Raw genomic sequence first — 18,264 nt, 5'->3', positions numbered from 1 at the left:
TCATATATAAAGTACAGTATTAAACATTAGCAAGAAAATATATATGTGACTTTTTTCAACTTGATTTAATGCAAATTATAACTGAATCGTGATTTTGGCTATCGGATGACAAAAGTTGTAAACGAACCAAATTTCAATTAAAATTACTACTGTCATATGGATAGGTAATATGTACAAACGCATGTCCGAAAATTTTTTCAAATTTTAGTTGTGTAAATGTCCAACACTAATATCGAAACATTTTCGGAGTGTTCGAAATGCAACCCTGATTTTATTTGAGTTTACGAAATGTAAACAAAAACAAACTACAAAGAAGGATATATTATTTCCAAGAGAACAATACAAATAACAAAAAGCATTTAAGAATTCAATTTAGTTTAATAAAAGTAACAAATTAAAAAAATAAATAAAAATGTCTTGCATACTATGTCTAGTTGAATCATCCGATCATATTGTTCTTTTATCGCCCGAAGGAATTACACAACAAATCGAGCTATTAATGAAAAAATATATGAATTTTGAGGTATTTCAAAAGGCTACAGATATAATAATGTTTAAAAAATTATTATAATTTTAGCAATTTGTTACAACTGATAAACACAGTTATATATGCATTCAATGCTGGCAGGCAATTACGGCGTTTCATGAATTTTACACACGTATAGAATCCATACATAACATCTTGAAAGACTCAAAAATTGAATGTGATGAACCAATAGAATCAGAAAAGATACAACCCATAGATTATGTATACATTAAAGAAGAACATCATGAAGATTCGGATAGTATTAACTATGAAGAAAAAAATCCATTAACGTACGACTCGCAAGCCAAAGCACACAATACAACGGATACTAATATAGCTGTCATTAAAAAAACTGCATGCAGAAAATCTACAAGGAAATCTGTACCAATGAAATTAACACCAATTAATGTCGAAAAGCTTATTTCAAAAGAGAGAATAATTACAAACGAAATGATTACTTCTGTAGACAACGTAGACAAAATTTCTACAAAAAATAATGAAAACGTAACAAATAAAAAAAATGATAACATCACCAATATGTTTAATGTTTGCGAAGCTTCACACTTAAATACATCTGAACTAGAATCAAATTATGATATAAATTTAGTACACAAAGACAAAACAACAAAAGCATGTAAAAAAGCGGATAAAGTAGATGATTTTATAAATGCAAATTTTACTCTAACTTGTAGTCTTTGTACCGTACAATGCCGTACATTTGCTCTTCTCAAAGGACATTTTAGGAAAACACACAATTGCCAAGGATACGTTCTGTGTTGTGAAAAAAAATTTCCAAAACGTTGCCTTCTCGTCGATCACATAAATGTACATAAAAATTCTGATTACTTTAAATGTGATGATTGTAAAAAAAGTTTTGCAAGTCGGTACTGTCTGGAAATTCACTCAAGAGTGCATAAAAGCCGTCCACGAATCTACAAATGCAACAATTGTTCCAAGAGTTTTTTCAGTCAACCTGTGTATATGCGTCATATGCATTTGCATGCCACAGATGAAGAAAAGAAATTCTCCTGTGCAGAATGTGGTGAAAGGTATACTGCTAAAAACAATCTTTTCCATTTATATTGAATAAATTAATTTTAATTTTCTTTAAATAAAATATAGATTTTTTTCAAAATATAATATGGAACAGCATTTAAAATGTGTACATACTGATTTACATGTTCAAGTATGTGAGCATTGTGGAAAATCTATAAGAGGGCTCGGAACTTTACGACAACATATGGAATTGCACATTTATAAAAATTCACCTATACAATGCAAAGAATGTGGTATTAAAGTTACTACAAAATACGGATTAACAAGACATATAAGAAAAATTCACTCTATTGAAAATAATCAAAAAACAACTTGTGATATATGCTTTAAAGTATTTCAATTATATTAAAAAATTTTAATAATATACTAAAGTTTTTATTTTTTTTTTGTTTTAGGTATCTCCTAGTATATCTGCACATAAATATCATATGGACTATATGCACAAGGCAAAACGTAAACATATATGCAATATATGCGACAAAGCATTTAAAAGAGCAATTACTTTAAAGGTTTTAATACTTATATTAATTATTATACTCAAAGCTTATAGTTTTTTATTTTAAATAGAAACATCAATATTGCTAACCATATAGATGTTTCAAATTAAATATCTATCATAATTGGTCTTTGAAAGTATTGTTAATTTATTACTGGTGTTATGTAGTATATTGCAAATTGACAAGGTGCAATATCTGCTATTTATTTAGCAACATTTCAAACAAGTAATGGCCAGAAAAACTGCTGGTATAATTTAAAAGTGATTTTAAATCACTTTTATTTGAATTATAGACAACATTCGTCAAGTAAAAATACTTAATTGAGTTTTGTTTATCTCCAAATATTCATTATCGGTGGTCTTTAAAAGTATTGTTAGTTTCACTATCTACATGTAATAGATTTCAAATTAACTGAAGTCAATCCCTATCACTGATTTAACAATATAAATAAAATAGCAACTAAAAGTAAGACCAAAATTGAATAAAATAATTTATTTTTTCTCCATTGTAATGCAGAGACTTCTTTTATTAAATAAAAAGTACTCATCAAATGTTTGTTTTCTATTTCAGGAACATATGACAACACATAATGGTGGTACGCTTTACACATGTTCACATTGCCCCAAAACATTTAATTCCAGAGCTAATATGTATTCACATAGAAAAAAAGTACATAGAGAAGAGTGGGAGCAAATGCATTTAGAAAAATCAAATCAGTCATCAGTCATTAACAAACAGATATAAAAAAAAACAAAATATAAAAAGATGGATTGTATTGAAATAAGTTTTGGAAAATATTTATAGATTTTATAAAATTTGTGACGATGGTCTGATGGAGAAAGCGACGAAAGTTTGTAAATTTGGAAACTTTAAAAATAAACGTTCTACAATTTAAACGTTAAGAAACCACTTAAATTTTTTTTAAGAAGTAACCAAAAAAGCTTAGAATTTGAAATTAAATGACAAATTCTACTCATAGAATTAATTTGAAAGCTACGAAGTTTTTGACGATGAAGTAATTTTATAATATAAACTTTCTACAATATAATAATGTTTTATCTAATGTTGCACTTTCTGATTACAACTGTTAATGTTTGAATATTATTAAACCTCAGAACGAACCAGTAGTAGTTGAGAACACCTACTATAAAAATGCTCTTGAAACTCCGAATAAAGCTCAAAAACGTTCTTAATCGATATTTTTTTTTTGGTAAACAACGAAACTTTGATGGAAGGATTGGATCAATCTTGATAGTCGTATTAATGTAGAAGTTTTTGGAAATAATCTTTTTACCTTTTTGATAAACGACGAAACTTCGATTAAAGGAATAAACTGATCTTAATAGTCGTAGTATTCAGGTACTGGAAAAGATCTGGAAAAACTTAATTTTACCGTTTTGATAATTGATGAAACTTTGAATGAAATAATGAACAGATCTGGATCATAATATTATGTTCAATATTTCTGAATATGTATTAAATTGCTTTCCAATTTTAAAATCAGAATTTATTAAAGTTAATAAAGCTGGAATACAAAAAATAAAATACAAAATTATCGAACTGAATTAAAGAAACTCAATAGTGTTCAGTAAATAGCACAAGTTTTGTATATAATTTATTATGAATACTACAATTAATTTTTTTTATCTGTAATTGTTTATATTTATAATAAACTATAATTTTTGTTTTTGTAAATTTAAAGAAATAAAAAATGACTGAATAATATTTTTTCAATATTTCACGTTTAGTATTAGTACACAATTTATTACATATTATAGACTAGGTTGGTTATAAGGACTATTTTAAGAATCCAATTGGACCTATTGGCCCATTGTGTTACTATACAATAGTCGATGGTAAACCAGCTATTAGATTTTTTCTTATTTAGAAGCAGCCAACTATTTTAAGAATCCAATTGGACCTATTGGCCCATTGTGTTACTATACAATACTCGATGATAAACCAGCTATTAGATTTTTTCTTATTTAGAAGCAGCCAACTTGCGCATAGATGGCTACATATCGTTGAGGTCTCCCATCTTGTATTGAATTGCTCAATACAGAAGATATCAACTGTTTGCATGATACTTACTAATGATATGCTCAGATTTTTTAAAAGGTTCAAATGAGCTCCCGAGATCCTATTGCATAATGTAATATTTCTAATTAAAAACGTATATGACTCACTAATTTCTTGATAGTAACATCTTAATAGTTTGGGAAATAAAATAAATTCAATTTTTCTTACACCGAATAGAATAAATAAAACCTTAATATTATACTAGAACTGGGAAAAAGCATGGGCTATAATTTGTAGGCGAGCCGTAGAATCTCGATGCAAGTACCTAAGGTAGTCAAATAAATATAACCCTAATAGCATACAGGAACTAGAACTTGGTGAAAGAGCTGATCATTTCAGTTTAGTGGGTACAGACTCAAAAAATATAGTTAAAATCACCCAGAATCTAACATTTGATCTGTGATAGAACTGTTCGCTTATTTATTTTTTATTCAGATTGAGATTATTTACTAATCAAAGTAGTGATTCCTAAAATAAATAGGTTTTTTTCAAAATCCGCTCTATCTTCAAACAAGATATTCTTTCACGATCAATTTACTTTATTTTTATGACTGATCTTGACAGTTTTTTAAAAGCATTCGCTAATAATACAATGATCACAGTTAAGCCTAATAGTAGCATCCAGTTAAATTAAAAAAAAATTTTGGTAAAGCGCGACTATAAATATCGCAACTTACAGCTAACCCAAATTAAACCAGGTAACATACAACAAAAGTGAATAGCCCTGTCATTGTAAATAAGAAATAATTATCTCAAAAACTTAGTACAAAGTACCTAGAAATCTTTGCTGTCTGCAGTAGTTAAACATTTAACTGACTACATAATATATGTTTAACATTTGCTGTCTATAGTAATTAAGAAGTTAAGTATAGTAGTTAAGTATGGTTAAGATTTAAGTATGACTACTATGGTACAGCCGCATTGAAGATTCCTCCGCCTTCGCCAAGGTTAACTTCAATTAAAATCCCATCCATTATTTCATCCAATCGAATTCTTGTTCCTATAAAATACATTTATTTAACAAAACTAGACTACATCGAGAATGGTTAGTTACTATAGCCAGCGCCTTTTGCTTAACAAAATATAACTAGCCTCGACACAATAATATATTTACAATATAAAAATTATTGGTAACTAAATTGATACATAATACATAACAAATTACCAGCACATCTAAATCAGTTGTTGAAAAAATCCAACGATTATAATCACGATCAACACTGTAGAACAAGAAGTTAATTAAGGTAATGAGATATCTTGATCTCTCAAAGTAATGAGAAACGCTTAAGCCGTCCCCCGTGCAATAAGAACTGTCTAACTCAATGGAGATCAGGATATGGCCGAATGCTAAACAGTTACCTACCCAATCCACCCTTTATCCTCATTCTCCCCTCCATCACCACCAACCACTATGCATCCACTTCCCCACTCATATAATCGTCTTGTATATCGTTTCATGTTATCTGCTTAATAATCGTCTTGTATATCGTTTCATTTTATCTGTTTAATAACAACGCTTAAACCGACTTGTTAGCACCCAAACAAACACTCCTTAATCCAACCTTTTAAATATACAGAACAGAGTATCTATCTCTGAGTAGATACTCAAATAAATGAAGCAAATGAAAATTAAAACAAGAACAAATTTTTTTAGCGCTGCGGTTTGACACCAGCGCCTTTTCTTTATTTATGGTATATCCTTTTTTCACCTTTATTTAAAAGAAAAATAGATAAAAATACATTAAATTATATGTATATTCATATTCTTTGTTATATGTATATTGTTTAAAATAAAATTTACATTATACATATGAGTACCTACCTAAAAAATAACCTATTAACATATAAGAAAAAGAAAACTATATTTGCATTTAAATTGAAAAGAAACAAATTCTAGACGATATATATGAATTTTTTACCGAATTTGACAAATAAATATATGAACTTTATAAAATATATATTTTTTTTATCAATAAACATATTTTTATTGAACTCAGTAACAATAGTTTTTTCTTAATTTTTACACATTTCTATATTTATTTATATATTTAAATATTGGATTAGTCAATATTAAGGAAAAAGGATTTTATATTTTACTGAATTAGGAAAGCTCATTAATGGAATTAAGTGTTTATATGCAATGTAAATATTACTGATGTTTTGTAAAATTTTCTTTAATTACTATTGAGCTTTATAAAAATAATTGATTTTATAAAAAATAAACTTAATTAATTAAGGGAAGGCCTTTTATTAACAACAAAGAAGGTCCTTAGAGGTAATGAATTATTTTCTAATTGCAGTTAAAATAAAATTATTCGTAATTAAGTTCAAAAAATATTCTACGCTGACTCTTTGTGAACAGTTAGTATCTAAATATTGTTTAACTTATGCATATTACATTGCAAAAAAAAATATATATAAACCAAAGGAGTTTAATCTAGATATATTAAATATATATAACTTCACTAATTAGTTACTTCAGTAATTAAAATATAGCAGCATTTTATTTCAATTAATTCATTTGATATAAAATATTTTTTTGAAACCATTTCAGTTTTAATATTTTTAAATAATTAATTATAATGTTATATTATAACAAATTGGGTGGGGGTCTTTAAGTAATGAAATCATCATCTACTGAGACATATACCCAAAATCAATTAAAATTAGAAATTTTAAAAATTTTCTAGAAGTAAATAGTATTTTGTTACGGAAAATTATTAATTTTTTTTTTTTTGTTTTTTTTTATCTTATATATACTTAATATGATTTTTTTGTTGTTAAAATTACATGTTGAATTATAAAGTTTTATCATGTATATATCATTTTTATGTGCAAGGATTAAAATCTGTTAGTATTATCTAAACTTTATATTAAGATGATTTTTTTTTTCAGCTAATGTTTGGCATTTTATTACCATACTTGACTTAATATAGATCCACATTTAATTTACATCGAAGATTATTGATATTTTAAATTAACATGATATAAGTTATGTATATAAACCTACATCTAATGTGTGTATTTATGAGAGAATATGCTTGCTTTATGAAAAGTTATGCATATTTTTTAATATAATTATATACGCATATATATATAAGTATATACATATATATATAAACAAATGCATATATATATATAATTGTATTGAAGTTCAATAAAAATGTGCTTATGCCTCCATATTGAAATTTATAGTTTCAATATATGTTTTTAATATATTTTTTTTATTTATTTATTATATATAACAATTATATTTTACCCTTTATTAAGTTTTCTTTTTAAATTATCTTTGATTAAATTGATCAATTATACTCTAAAATAAAAATAGGTTTAAAGAACAACAATTATTATCGTCATCCAACAAGCGTAGACTCCCAGTGATAAACTTTGGGTTGTGTGGGTTCATTTTATATTTAGAGATGTCCGTTAGTTATATCCATGATTTTAACATTTGAAATGCAATATATATATGTATATATATGTACATATGTATAAATAAATATTTATATATAAATTCATATTTATATATATATGTATAAAATAAATATATATATATATAAAGTTTCAGTTTCTAGTCAATAATATGATGAAGTTGAATAATCCCGCCGCTTATGCATTTTTCTATTCTAAAATTGAAAAGAGTTAACAAATTTTTCGTATTGTTCGTTAATTTTTAAAAATATTAATTCTGAATTATTACAGAATTAATGTAGTGTCAAAAAAGTATTTTATGTTTCATCAAAATTATTTACAAAGTCTCTTAATTGGTGACGGAATATTTAACATATAGCACATAAAATCTAAAATTAAAAAAAAAAAATAACAGCCAAAACAATTAAAAGTCATTTAAAATTAACTTAAATCAACATATTTACGTTTTACTGTTTCAAATTCTTCATATTATCATAAAATGTCCTTAATTAACTCTCTTTAATTATTTTTTATTATTTTTATGCTGGAAATAAATATAAAATTAGAAATAAATATGGTATATTATAACATTATATATTTACCAATATTTTTTTTATTTTTTTTAAGTTATTTACTACTAATCAAAACTTCATCCTGTCAATAATTAATTTTTGGGAAAGTGTTTACTATTTGCAGTCTTATATAGCTTATATGTTGTTTTAAATCCTATATTACAAATATAAAAAAATAAACGCTATTAGTTTTAACACTGCAGTTTATTAAACGCATAACATATTATTATTTTGAGCGGAATTGTGCACTGCAACCTCAAAATATTTATGCATTTAAAGTACAATTTTATATAGTAATAATTTTTATATATAATAATAAATTCCAATTTTATGCAATATACGAGTATTTTATTAATACTCACGATCTCGATACTCTATGACCTTTTGATAGGATTACGATATTAAAAACATTAAAAGTATTACTATTTATAGGAGTAATATAGCAGTAATTTTTTCTTTTAGAGTAGGAAAAAAAATAATATTAAGTCTGGTTAATAAGAAATTGGCATTACTTTTAAAATGTGTTTTTTTTTTTTTGACATATGTTTTTTGTTATGTTGTGTGCAATATTAGGTCTGATCTACGAACTACTCGCAGTAACTTTGAGTAACACTGTGTACACACAAATGCGTTCCACCAGCAAATTTTCGAGTAAATGAGAGCATCTAAGAGAGCGTAACATCCCTGTCAAAATTTAAAAATGCTACACAGGGTTTACTCGTACATTTTATTACAAGTAAAATTTGAGTGATGGGTGAATCAGCTGTTGTGGTTTGAATTCAAATTTTCTTATGGTTTATTTGCGCGGCACTGGTGTTCTTACCAGACTTTACACAAAGCTGTTCAATGAAAATCTGTGTAAAGAGCGTAATTTAGCACTTAATTTGTGTTACACTGTCAGTTTGTACTTTACTTGTGTTTTACTCGAATTTTACTATGAGTAGCTGGTGGAACAGACCTATAATATGATACGAACTAATTTTTGAATTTGGCCGCTCTAAAACTTTAATCTTAAATTTTTTTGCGAGTAAAACCTAACTCTGAGGATTTTAAGAGCATTGTTGTTGCTTCGCATGTATTCTTTCGTAAGTTGCGAGTATTTTTTTACTAGTCTGAAGGAAAAAATTATGGCTAATATCTATTAAACAGATCCTGGTAGTAGATGATCTTTGAGTTAAGCGAAAAGATAGCAGTAACTGTGCCGAGTTCATTGAGCATTCAAATTAAATCTAAAAATTCAGTTACTACATTTACATATAATATAATAATAAAATTGTTCTAACTCAGTTAGCAGTGAAAATATATTTCACCACTTAACTTTAAGTACCGCTCACAAGAAAAGCAAATTAATCAAAAATCTATCAAATTACAAAATAATTAAAATTTACTTTTAAAAATAATTTAAATGTAAGAAATATTTTAGGGTTGCCGTCCCACCTTTATTCATCAAAATTTTTGACTAGAAATTTCTAAACACAGTTCACTTAAATGTGGATCTTGTTGAAAATTAAATTGCATTTTTAAATAAAATAATTGCTATTTTTATTTCATAAATACACACAAAATTAATTATAATAATAAAAAAATAATAAAAAAATAATAATAAAAATAAAAAAATAATAATAATAAAATAATTATAAAGTAAAATAAAAAAATATAATTAAATAAAATTCAAATAAATTTTTTGAGGAGATTTGTTAATCAAATTATTTCAGTTATGACGAAATCTCAAGGTACTTCGTTCAGACGGCGTATTTCTGCATTCCATCATTTTTGTGTTCTACCACTAAAATAAATTCATTGCATAAATCACACGCAGTAAGACAAAAAAACTCGATCTCTGTTATGATCAATTTAAGTTCATGAATTCAGGATTCATAACACAACAATATTAGAAGCCTTAATTTAACATTACTTAATATGAAACATATATAAAATTTACATAAAATTTACATATATTTAATAAAATCATATAGCATCCAAGTGTATCCCCAAATAATTAAATATTATAAACTATTATGGTTATTGAACCTATACATATATTTATAATATAATTAAAAGTAAATTCAAACTCATTTTCACATAAAATCGATATTTAATAACTGAATACATGTATATATTTCACAATTTATATACATATATATGTATTAAATTGTTCGGGAAGTAATTTCGTTTTTTTTGTGGAAATGAAAAACAGTTTTCTTATAATAAAAAAATACTTTATTAAATTATATATTGGCCGTTCTGGTCCAACACCTTTTGCCATCTTTCTGGTAGTAGCATAATTAAACTCTTATAAAATTCTTGGCCTTTGCTGGCAAAAAAGTGATCGAGGTGTTTTTTGATCTACTCATTTGAGGTGAAGGATTTGCCGTCTAAAAAATTTTGGAGTGACCGGAACAAATAATAATCCGATGGTACCAGGTCTGGAGAATATGGTGGCACTGGCGTAATGTCAACACACCTTCCCCATACACATCGGTCAATTTCTTTCTGGCTTGAACAGCATTTTTACCCTTTCTGTAGTAAAACAGTAAGATATGTCGAAAATGGTGCTTATCGCACTCCATATTTAAAAGGGGACCAAACAAAACTACTGCGTAGAATTAATTGGAATTTTTCAGACACAAGCGTTGCTATATGAGCTGTCGAAGCATATAAAAATAATACGACTTAAATGTGAAGTTGGATGCAAAAAAAATACAATTACATCCTCTGTCGGGAAAAAACGAAATTACTTTCCGAACAATCTAATACATATATATTACAATTGATATATATATATACAGATATTTATTAAAATCTATATATGCATAGATACATATTAAAATCTAGATATACTCATATACAATGATGGAGAAAATAATTGAAACGAGAAGTTTTATACCATCTCGAGGAGTATATTTTATTTTTTTAACATTATATGCATATAACCCAGTGAATATATTATTTTGATAAAGATACTTTAATTTACTTTCGCTTCTATACTTTTTTCGGCAAAAATATTAGTGATATGCACACTTACAGCAACAAGATTGAGTTTTGGGTTGAAGAAAAAAAAAGAAACAGTTATATTTTTTTATTATAAAAACATTTCTGACAGAGTTAATTTATTTGACGCCGTTGGCATTTAGAAATTTATAAACAGTAGTGATAATGACTAACACTCTTGTGATCTTCACTATTTTTGTTCGGCGTATTTCGTCAAAATGGGTTGTAACAGTCATTGCAGAGATGGAACAAAAATTCATCCTTAATATAAAAAAAACGTAAATCTATGAATGAAATTGAAAATTTGAAAAAATGGTCAAAAAAAAGTGTAATCTGCAATTCATTTCGAAAAAAAAAAGAAAACCGATGCAGAAAGCGAGCTACCTCTAAAAAGTTCGAACAAAACAGTTAAATGCAGCATTAACAAATAGAAAAATACGAAATAAAGTGATAGCAATGAATTTGAGAGATCACTCCCCAAGAAAAGTGTTTTTTTATCTGAGCGAAACAAACATATCCCGTACAATAGTTTTTGCAAGAACACATTTGTTACGAAGTAATCGGAAAAATGTGCTTTGGTCCGACGAAACCGAAGTTAATTTATTTGGATGTGATAAGAAACCACATGTTAAACGTTCTAAAAATTGTGCAAACGATGGCAATATTATGTTATAGGGTTGTTTCTCCTCATCAGGTGTTGGTCCAATATACTGGATAAAAGAAAAGATGTGCTAACATATGCTGAGCAAGAAATGCCATTTAAGTGGGAGTTTATGCAGGATAACGATCCTAAACACTCCTCTCGAATAGCAAAGACCTGGTTCAGGGACAAAAATATCTATATAGGCTATACGTTATTAGTATAGCCTTCGCAGTCGCCGGACTTAAATTCTATAGAACATCTTTGGAAAATTGTTAAGAAGCAAATTTCCAACTATAAGCTCAAAAATAGTGAAAAATTGTGGAACAAAGTACGTGAATCGAATGATTCATGGATTTGCCAAAATCTAGTGGATTATATCAACCAATTGGTGCGCCGAAGTTATAAAAAATAATGGTGCCACAACTAAATATTAGTATAAGTTATGCAAAGCTTTTAAAATAAACAGATTTAAATAAAAAAATTTATTTTGTTAATTTTAAATTTTTTGTTTCTACTTTTCTTTTCCAAGGGACAAAAACGAAACGGCCAATTTTTATTATTATGAATTGCGGAAAAATTGTTTTTTTTCTTTATTCCATACACTTATTTTTTAAATTTTAAAACTTTAGAAAAAAAATATTTTAGCAAAAGATATATAAGATAAAGAAAGAAATTTAAGCTGTTTCTATAATTTTTTCCATCACTGTATATAAATTATACAATTTATGCGTTTACATGTACATATAACATATAGTTCATATAAATATACATACATATATTATACAATTTATATATAAATACATTTTGCATATATACAATGTAAAGTACATACAATTATTTTAAACTAAAAACGCGTAAATTAAAAAAAAAATAAATGATTGTTTTTTGTTTTTTTAAATTTAAAAAACTTTTATTCTATATATATATTTATATATATACTTATAGTATAAAAAGAATACGAACATATATAATAATATGGTATTTAAAAAAAAAATTAATTAAATGTTTGTGAAACCCTTGTTTCATAAAAACTTACAAGTAATAGTAGTGTCTGCAATTGATGTTGTAGATGTAGTAATCATTTCATCCGTGTCATTATTTCCATGGTTTGATGGATAAGATTGATTAGGATTATTTGAAGATGTATCAGAAACATTTATTCTGCTGTTGTTCTTTGCAAGCTTCGCAGAAATTGGTTCTATTTTAGAGGTAAGATTAGTTGGTAAAGCTCTTTTATTTCTGTGGTATTGTGTATTTAAATTAAGATTTTGTTTATAAATGCCTGTGCAGTTATGATTTAGTGACGATCTTTGACTAAATATACTATTCGAATTAGCAGCAGCGGCAGCATTGTTATTTTTACGAAATTTTTGTATATGTGGTGGAATGGGGGATATTGTTTTATGTGAATTATATGGAATTGATGACGGTCACGAGCATGCTACTTCAGTTGTTGTGGAATTGTTTGTATTAGTGTTTCCACTGCTGCTGCTGCCACTAAGCTGTAAAGACTGGCTATTAATTGCATTATCTTCAGAACAACTTCTGTCATTAATTGAAGTATTTGATGCATTTACAAATGTAGGAGCAGGCTTCTGCATAGTCGGTGTAGTGCCACCAGTGTCACTTGAAGCATTTGAATTATCGTCATTGCGCTATTAAATTATACCAAACATTTTGATATACGTTAATATTATTATGTTTAAATAATTAAAAAAAAAATTGTTTTCTTACTGATTCACTTAATCGCATACGCTTAGTACTGCCATTATCCTTTTGCGATGTTTGTGCTAGTTCCGTAGAATAACGCTGTCTATTTGCCATAACCATGTTATTAAATGAAGTATGCGTTTCCATAGATTTCCTTTCACGTTTTAAAAAATCTGCATCCAAGTATAAGGAAAGTTGTTTACGTTTTACATGACGCGCTTCAATTAACATACCCTCCTTCAACATTTTTATATTTACCTTTAATTGAAATTGATTATAAATAATAGATTATAGATGTATATAAATAAGGCAATAAAAAAATTTTTTTCTTACACCATGGTGTATAACATGTTCAGTAAAATTTTGTATATTTTCTGTTAAGTCAACGTTTAAATTTTCGGTGCGCTTAAACTCCAAACCAATAAACCACATTGAACAATATGGAGAGGAAGATACAACTTGCGAATTTTGAGACTTATCATCTTCATTGCCGCTACTATTTTGCAAGCTTTTTTCCCCCTTCTTGTACTCGAAACATTTAGGATTAACATGTGCTAAAGAAATATGTTCATTCCTTTCTAAATATCCAATTAGTAAACGAATTTTTGATTCGACAAGACCACACCATTCAAGATGATCTTCAGCAGTTATTGAACTAACCAAAAGTACAATAAAATGTCGATAACTACAACAAAAATTATTAAATATATATTTGTACATTTATGAAAAATATTCCAATTTCATTAACACATACCTGTAGAAAAAACTTGGCGCTTCAAACAACCGGTCCCAAGAAGCACGTCCTAGCATAATTTCATCGGTTGTTGTCATACCACGATTAAATTCATTAAGAATTACTTTCTTTGTTGATTCGGAAACATTAAATGTAGAATTCTGTTGTGGATATGCTGGTGTAATTATTGGCATTAAATGATAACGATCTGATACATTAACACGAGGATCCCAGACCTATGCATAAATTACATTATTAAGTTTAACTATATACTGATATTTTCAGTTAAGTGCAATATTTACCGGAAAACGTAAATTTACATTATCTGGATGTTTAAGTAAAACAGGATTAGGCCACTTCCAACGTGAAAACACCAAGAAGAATTTGTGAACTAGTGTCGCAGCAACAGCATTTGGATAAAGTTGACAAGTACGTGCAACAAGCATAGCCCATGTAACTCCTCCAAAGTATCCTAGTGAATTTGAATATATTCCATGTTCTAGAATATTTTATAAGCATTAATTTCATTATTTTTATCATGATTACATTTATGCATTACTTACTTTTTGCCCATAGTTTAATGGTGCGTAGTGCTAAACGGAAATTTTCAATATTAGGCACAAGTGCCAAGATTTCATCTGTAACACGACAACCGTTTAAACTACGGACAGAGCGTGGATCTAAATTTTTAAGTAAGTTATCATCTCGTAAATCAAAGTCATCGGGTATCTCTTTAAGTGAAAGTCTTGCGAAAAGTAAATCGATTTCAATACCATCAAAATTCATTTTTATAACCGGTACAAACGCCTCTTCTACTGCTCTGCATTCAGTTACTTCTGACTGCCTTTTAAGTAAATCAAAAAAGGAAGTAAAATAATCAGTGCGTTCAATATTACGTGGGGCAACACATAACGCATCAATATCGGCGCCTTTATGGTGTACTCCAAGTCTATAGGAGCCAAATGTATAAATTTTTCCACCCAACTTTTCTGCTGCTACTTCTGGCATATTTTTAGAAACAGATACATCTTTAACCCACTGTTTGACAAGCGTGTTTAATTTAGCTAAAATTTCCATGCGATGATTCAGTTCATCTTGTGTTTCAAAAACTTGATACGGTTCCAAACATTTTTTCAAATCGTCAGTTTTTTGTAAATCTTCAGGTCGTGGATCTGCCAAACTTATAGCCGAGGTCATTCCTAACTGCTTAACTGGCTGTTGTGGTGAAGTTGTTGTAGAGCGACCATTTTGCACATTTTGTGACTGAGTACCACTAGTTTGACTGGGATCAGAGTTCCACATTTTATTAAAATTGATTTCTCTCAAACTCGAAGCTAAACTCAATTATCGTCGCTGTCTCTAATAGAGCTATGAAATCTATAATAGTCATTAGTTACAATAAACAGTATAAGTATAAAATTCAAAAAGCTCTAATTATTATAAACTACACAAAGAAAGATTTCTTGTTTATATTAATATAATTTGAACATGTAAAACTATTGTTTATTAATAAAATAATATTTCAGACATATTTTTATACCTTACAAAAATTATATACATATATATAGCTGCTATAATTTCGCTTATCTATTATTGTAGTGTTTATCTGTTGACTATATATATATATATATATATATATTATATATATAATATATATGTATAATAATAATATATAATATTATAATATTTATATTATAATATATAATGCTATAATATATATATAATATAATATATTATATATATAATATATTCTTATATATATATATATATATATATATATATATATATATAACTTAATACATTTATTTGTAATATTTCAAATACATGACAATTGCAAATTGTATTCTTATAAGAATTGTATACATATATATTTACTGGACTTATGATGATTAATTCTATTATCTAGTAACATATTTGTCATTAATTTTTAGACCAATACTATATTGCTGCTTCATACGCACCCAAGTAATCTTAAATTAGGTCCAAAAATAACAAATTCTTGAAGACGATGACGATTCTAACTTTCCCGAATTTGCCACTTGGTACTGACTTTGCATTGGTAAATAAATAAATTTGATTGAATGCATGTATGCACTTTAAGCAATCGTACAAATTACGGAGCTAGTATATATATATATGCAGAAATAGCAAACAAAAATTAAACGAAAAATATTATTTAAAGGAATATTATCTACCTACCTAAATAATATAAGCTCAGTTATATGCTAAATCTTAACCGGAAAATGTTGTCCACAATTTACTGTACTCCAAGAACATAACATTAAATTTGCTTCTTTGTCATCTCCTTTAATGTATGTTTTACTTGTTTGTCAATTTTCTTTTCACTGACTTTCTCACTAAAATTTGTTGTTACAAGCAGATCTTCTTAGTCATGTACACATAAAATTAGGAATTTAGTGTAGTATACTCTTTTGGTTTTTACATTTATATTTAAGCGAATATCATTTAAAAACTTTATTAATTTAGACACTAAACAGAATAATATATATTTAAATACATTTTTGTACACATATACGCAATCCCAACGCTTGATAACAACGAAAAGAAGTACCTATCCATCTAAAAAACCAACCACATTTGCCTCAACACTTTCGTTAACTTAAAAGTGTTGGAAAACGGAAATATTAGTGTTTTTGACAAACAAGAAACAATAATATCCGTAAATGTTTTATTCAAGGTAGCAAAAAAATATTCACAACTTACGAAAGAAAACATGTGAAGCAACAACAATGCTCTTAAAATATTCAGAGTTAGGTTTGGACTCGTAAATATTTTTACGTCTTAAGTTTTAGTGCAGCCAAATTCAAAAATTGTGAATTAGTCTGTTATGAATATTCAGTAGAAATATGTTGCAAAATTCCTGTCATTCATTAAAATCACAGGAACACTTCATTTCCTAATAATTTCAAATATAAACATAAATAAATTAATTTAAAAATATAAGATGAAAATACTAAACGTTGCCCTTTTAATATTCATTTGGTTTCCATTGATTTAAATAAAATATTTTTTAGTGTTACAATATTTATGTTTCATATTATACGCAACACAGCATAAAACATATTACAAAAAAAAAACATTTATCATATTTAAAAAGTGATGCCAATTTGTTTCAATCAGACTTAATGTGGGTTTTTTACAACTCTGAAAGAAAATACTACGGCTAATAACGTTGTAGCTTATAATTTTTAAGGTTTTGCAAGTAATTTTATAAAAATCATAGTTAAAAGTAACTATTTTATACAAAATTGTACAAAGCTATTTTTAAAAGCATATAATGGTGCAGTTGAAAAACGTGTTATACTTTTTACTATATTGTATAATAGAATTAAATAAATGAAATAATAAAGTCAGTCATAAATTACGAATGACAACTCTTGAATATGAGCATGGTCGCTAGAATAAATTTAAGCTAGAGCGCAACTTGAATGAGATTCAAAAATGATAGTCTACGACGCGCTTTAAGAAATATTTCATACCTTAAATAGCCTTAAAAAGTGAATTATTTATGCGGTAAGTAATCAGTTGAGTCGTCTTAAGTTATGGAATATTTAATTATTTGTGCTGAAGTACAAATAACGTACTGGTGCTGTAACAAACATGAAATAAATGTTTTGTGTGCAAGCTATTCGATGTTTTTATTCTAATATTATTTTGCATTGCATATGTTAGTTATAACATTACTTATGTTAGTTCGATTTTTTGTTTTTGTTTGTACGTAAAGGAAGAATTGTTACAAATTTATTGCAATACAATATTTATCATCATTAAAACTCAGGTTTCTATTCGAATTTTGAAAGCGTTAAACACTGAACATACTTAATAGAAAACTAACAACTCATTTTGACATTTACCAATTCTGTTTACGTTTTGCATCGCACGAATTATTTTATTTTTAATTTTAAGCAATCATTGCCTGGTTGTTCATAATCCATATACTTTTTGATTAATTCATTACAAATTATAAAAATATTTTTAAAATAAATTATTTTTGCATATTTGTTATTTTATTTTTTCACTACCTC

At 26.9% G+C, this 18,264-nt stretch overlaps 2 protein-coding genes across 4 annotated transcripts; one reads left to right on the top strand and one right to left on the bottom strand.

Annotated features, from left to right (window-relative positions):
* The first annotated feature begins 326 nt into the window (after positions 1-326).
* On the top strand, positions 327-2,830 carry LOC119683302 (zinc finger protein 2 homolog). Its single transcript, XM_038096948.1, has 5 exons — positions 327-523; positions 578-1,575; positions 1,649-1,913; positions 1,978-2,091; positions 2,650-2,830. Exons 1-5 carry the CDS (start codon positions 413-415, stop codon positions 2,821-2,823), a joined length of 1,662 nt encoding a protein of 553 aa, XP_037952876.1. The 5' UTR covers positions 327-412; the 3' UTR covers positions 2,824-2,830.
* A 5,341-nt stretch (positions 2,831-8,171) lies between these two features.
* On the bottom strand, positions 8,172-16,813 carry LOC119677665 (poly(A) polymerase type 3-like). Of its 3 annotated transcripts, XR_005252283.1 has the most exons (9): positions 16,418-16,813; positions 16,180-16,339; positions 14,782-15,595; positions 14,521-14,717; positions 14,240-14,454; positions 13,819-14,170; positions 13,510-13,743; positions 12,812-13,430; positions 8,172-8,295 (listed from the first exon to the last, which is right to left on the bottom strand). XR_005252283.1 is itself a non-coding variant. In XM_038089113.1 (8 exons), the coding sequence occupies exons 3-8, from the start codon at positions 15,518-15,520 to the stop codon at positions 13,206-13,208; spliced, it is 1,962 nt and encodes a 653-aa protein (XP_037945041.1). In that variant the 5' UTR covers positions 15,521-15,595; positions 16,180-16,339; positions 16,418-16,813; the 3' UTR covers positions 12,740-13,205. The 3 variants fall into 3 exon arrangements, 1 of the variants encoding a protein (XP_037945041.1); XR_005252284.1 differs by lacking the exon at positions 16,180-16,339; XM_038089113.1 differs by lacking the exon at positions 8,172-8,295 and having other exon boundaries at positions 12,740-13,430.
* Positions 16,814-18,264: the final 1,451 nt, after the last annotated feature.

This window comes from Teleopsis dalmanni, chromosome 2, assembly GCF_002237135.1.
Source record: "Teleopsis dalmanni isolate 2A chromosome 2, ASM223713v2, whole genome shotgun sequence".
Taxonomy (NCBI): Eukaryota; Metazoa; Arthropoda; class Insecta; order Diptera; family Diopsidae; genus Teleopsis; species Teleopsis dalmanni.
This window is presented reverse-complemented; position numbering and strand designations above follow the sequence as displayed.

Excerpts from the sequence above, each read along its gene's own strand:
- LOC119683302 (XM_038096948.1), top strand. The coding sequence starts at position 413 with ATGTCTTGCATACTATGTCTAGTTGAATCATCCGATCATATTGTTCTT. Across the intron at positions 1,576-1,648 it reads TGTGCAGAATGTGGTGAAAG|ATTTTTTTCAAAATATAATA; the intron begins GTATACTGCTAA and ends AATAAAATATAG. Across the intron at positions 2,092-2,649 it reads AAAGAGCAATTACTTTAAAG|GAACATATGACAACACATAA; the intron begins GTTTTAATACTT and ends TTTCTATTTCAG.
- LOC119677665 (XM_038089113.1), bottom strand. The coding sequence starts at position 15,520 with ATGTGGAACTCTGATCCCAGTCAAACTAGTGGTACTCAGTCACAAAAT. Across the intron at positions 14,171-14,239 it reads GCGCCAAGTTTTTTCTACAG|TTATCGACATTTTATTGTAC; the intron begins GTATGTGTTAAT and ends TTTTTGTTGTAG. Across the intron at positions 13,744-13,818 it reads AACATGTTATACACCATGGT|GTAAATATAAAAATGTTGAA; the intron begins GTAAGAAAAAAA and ends TTTCAATTAAAG.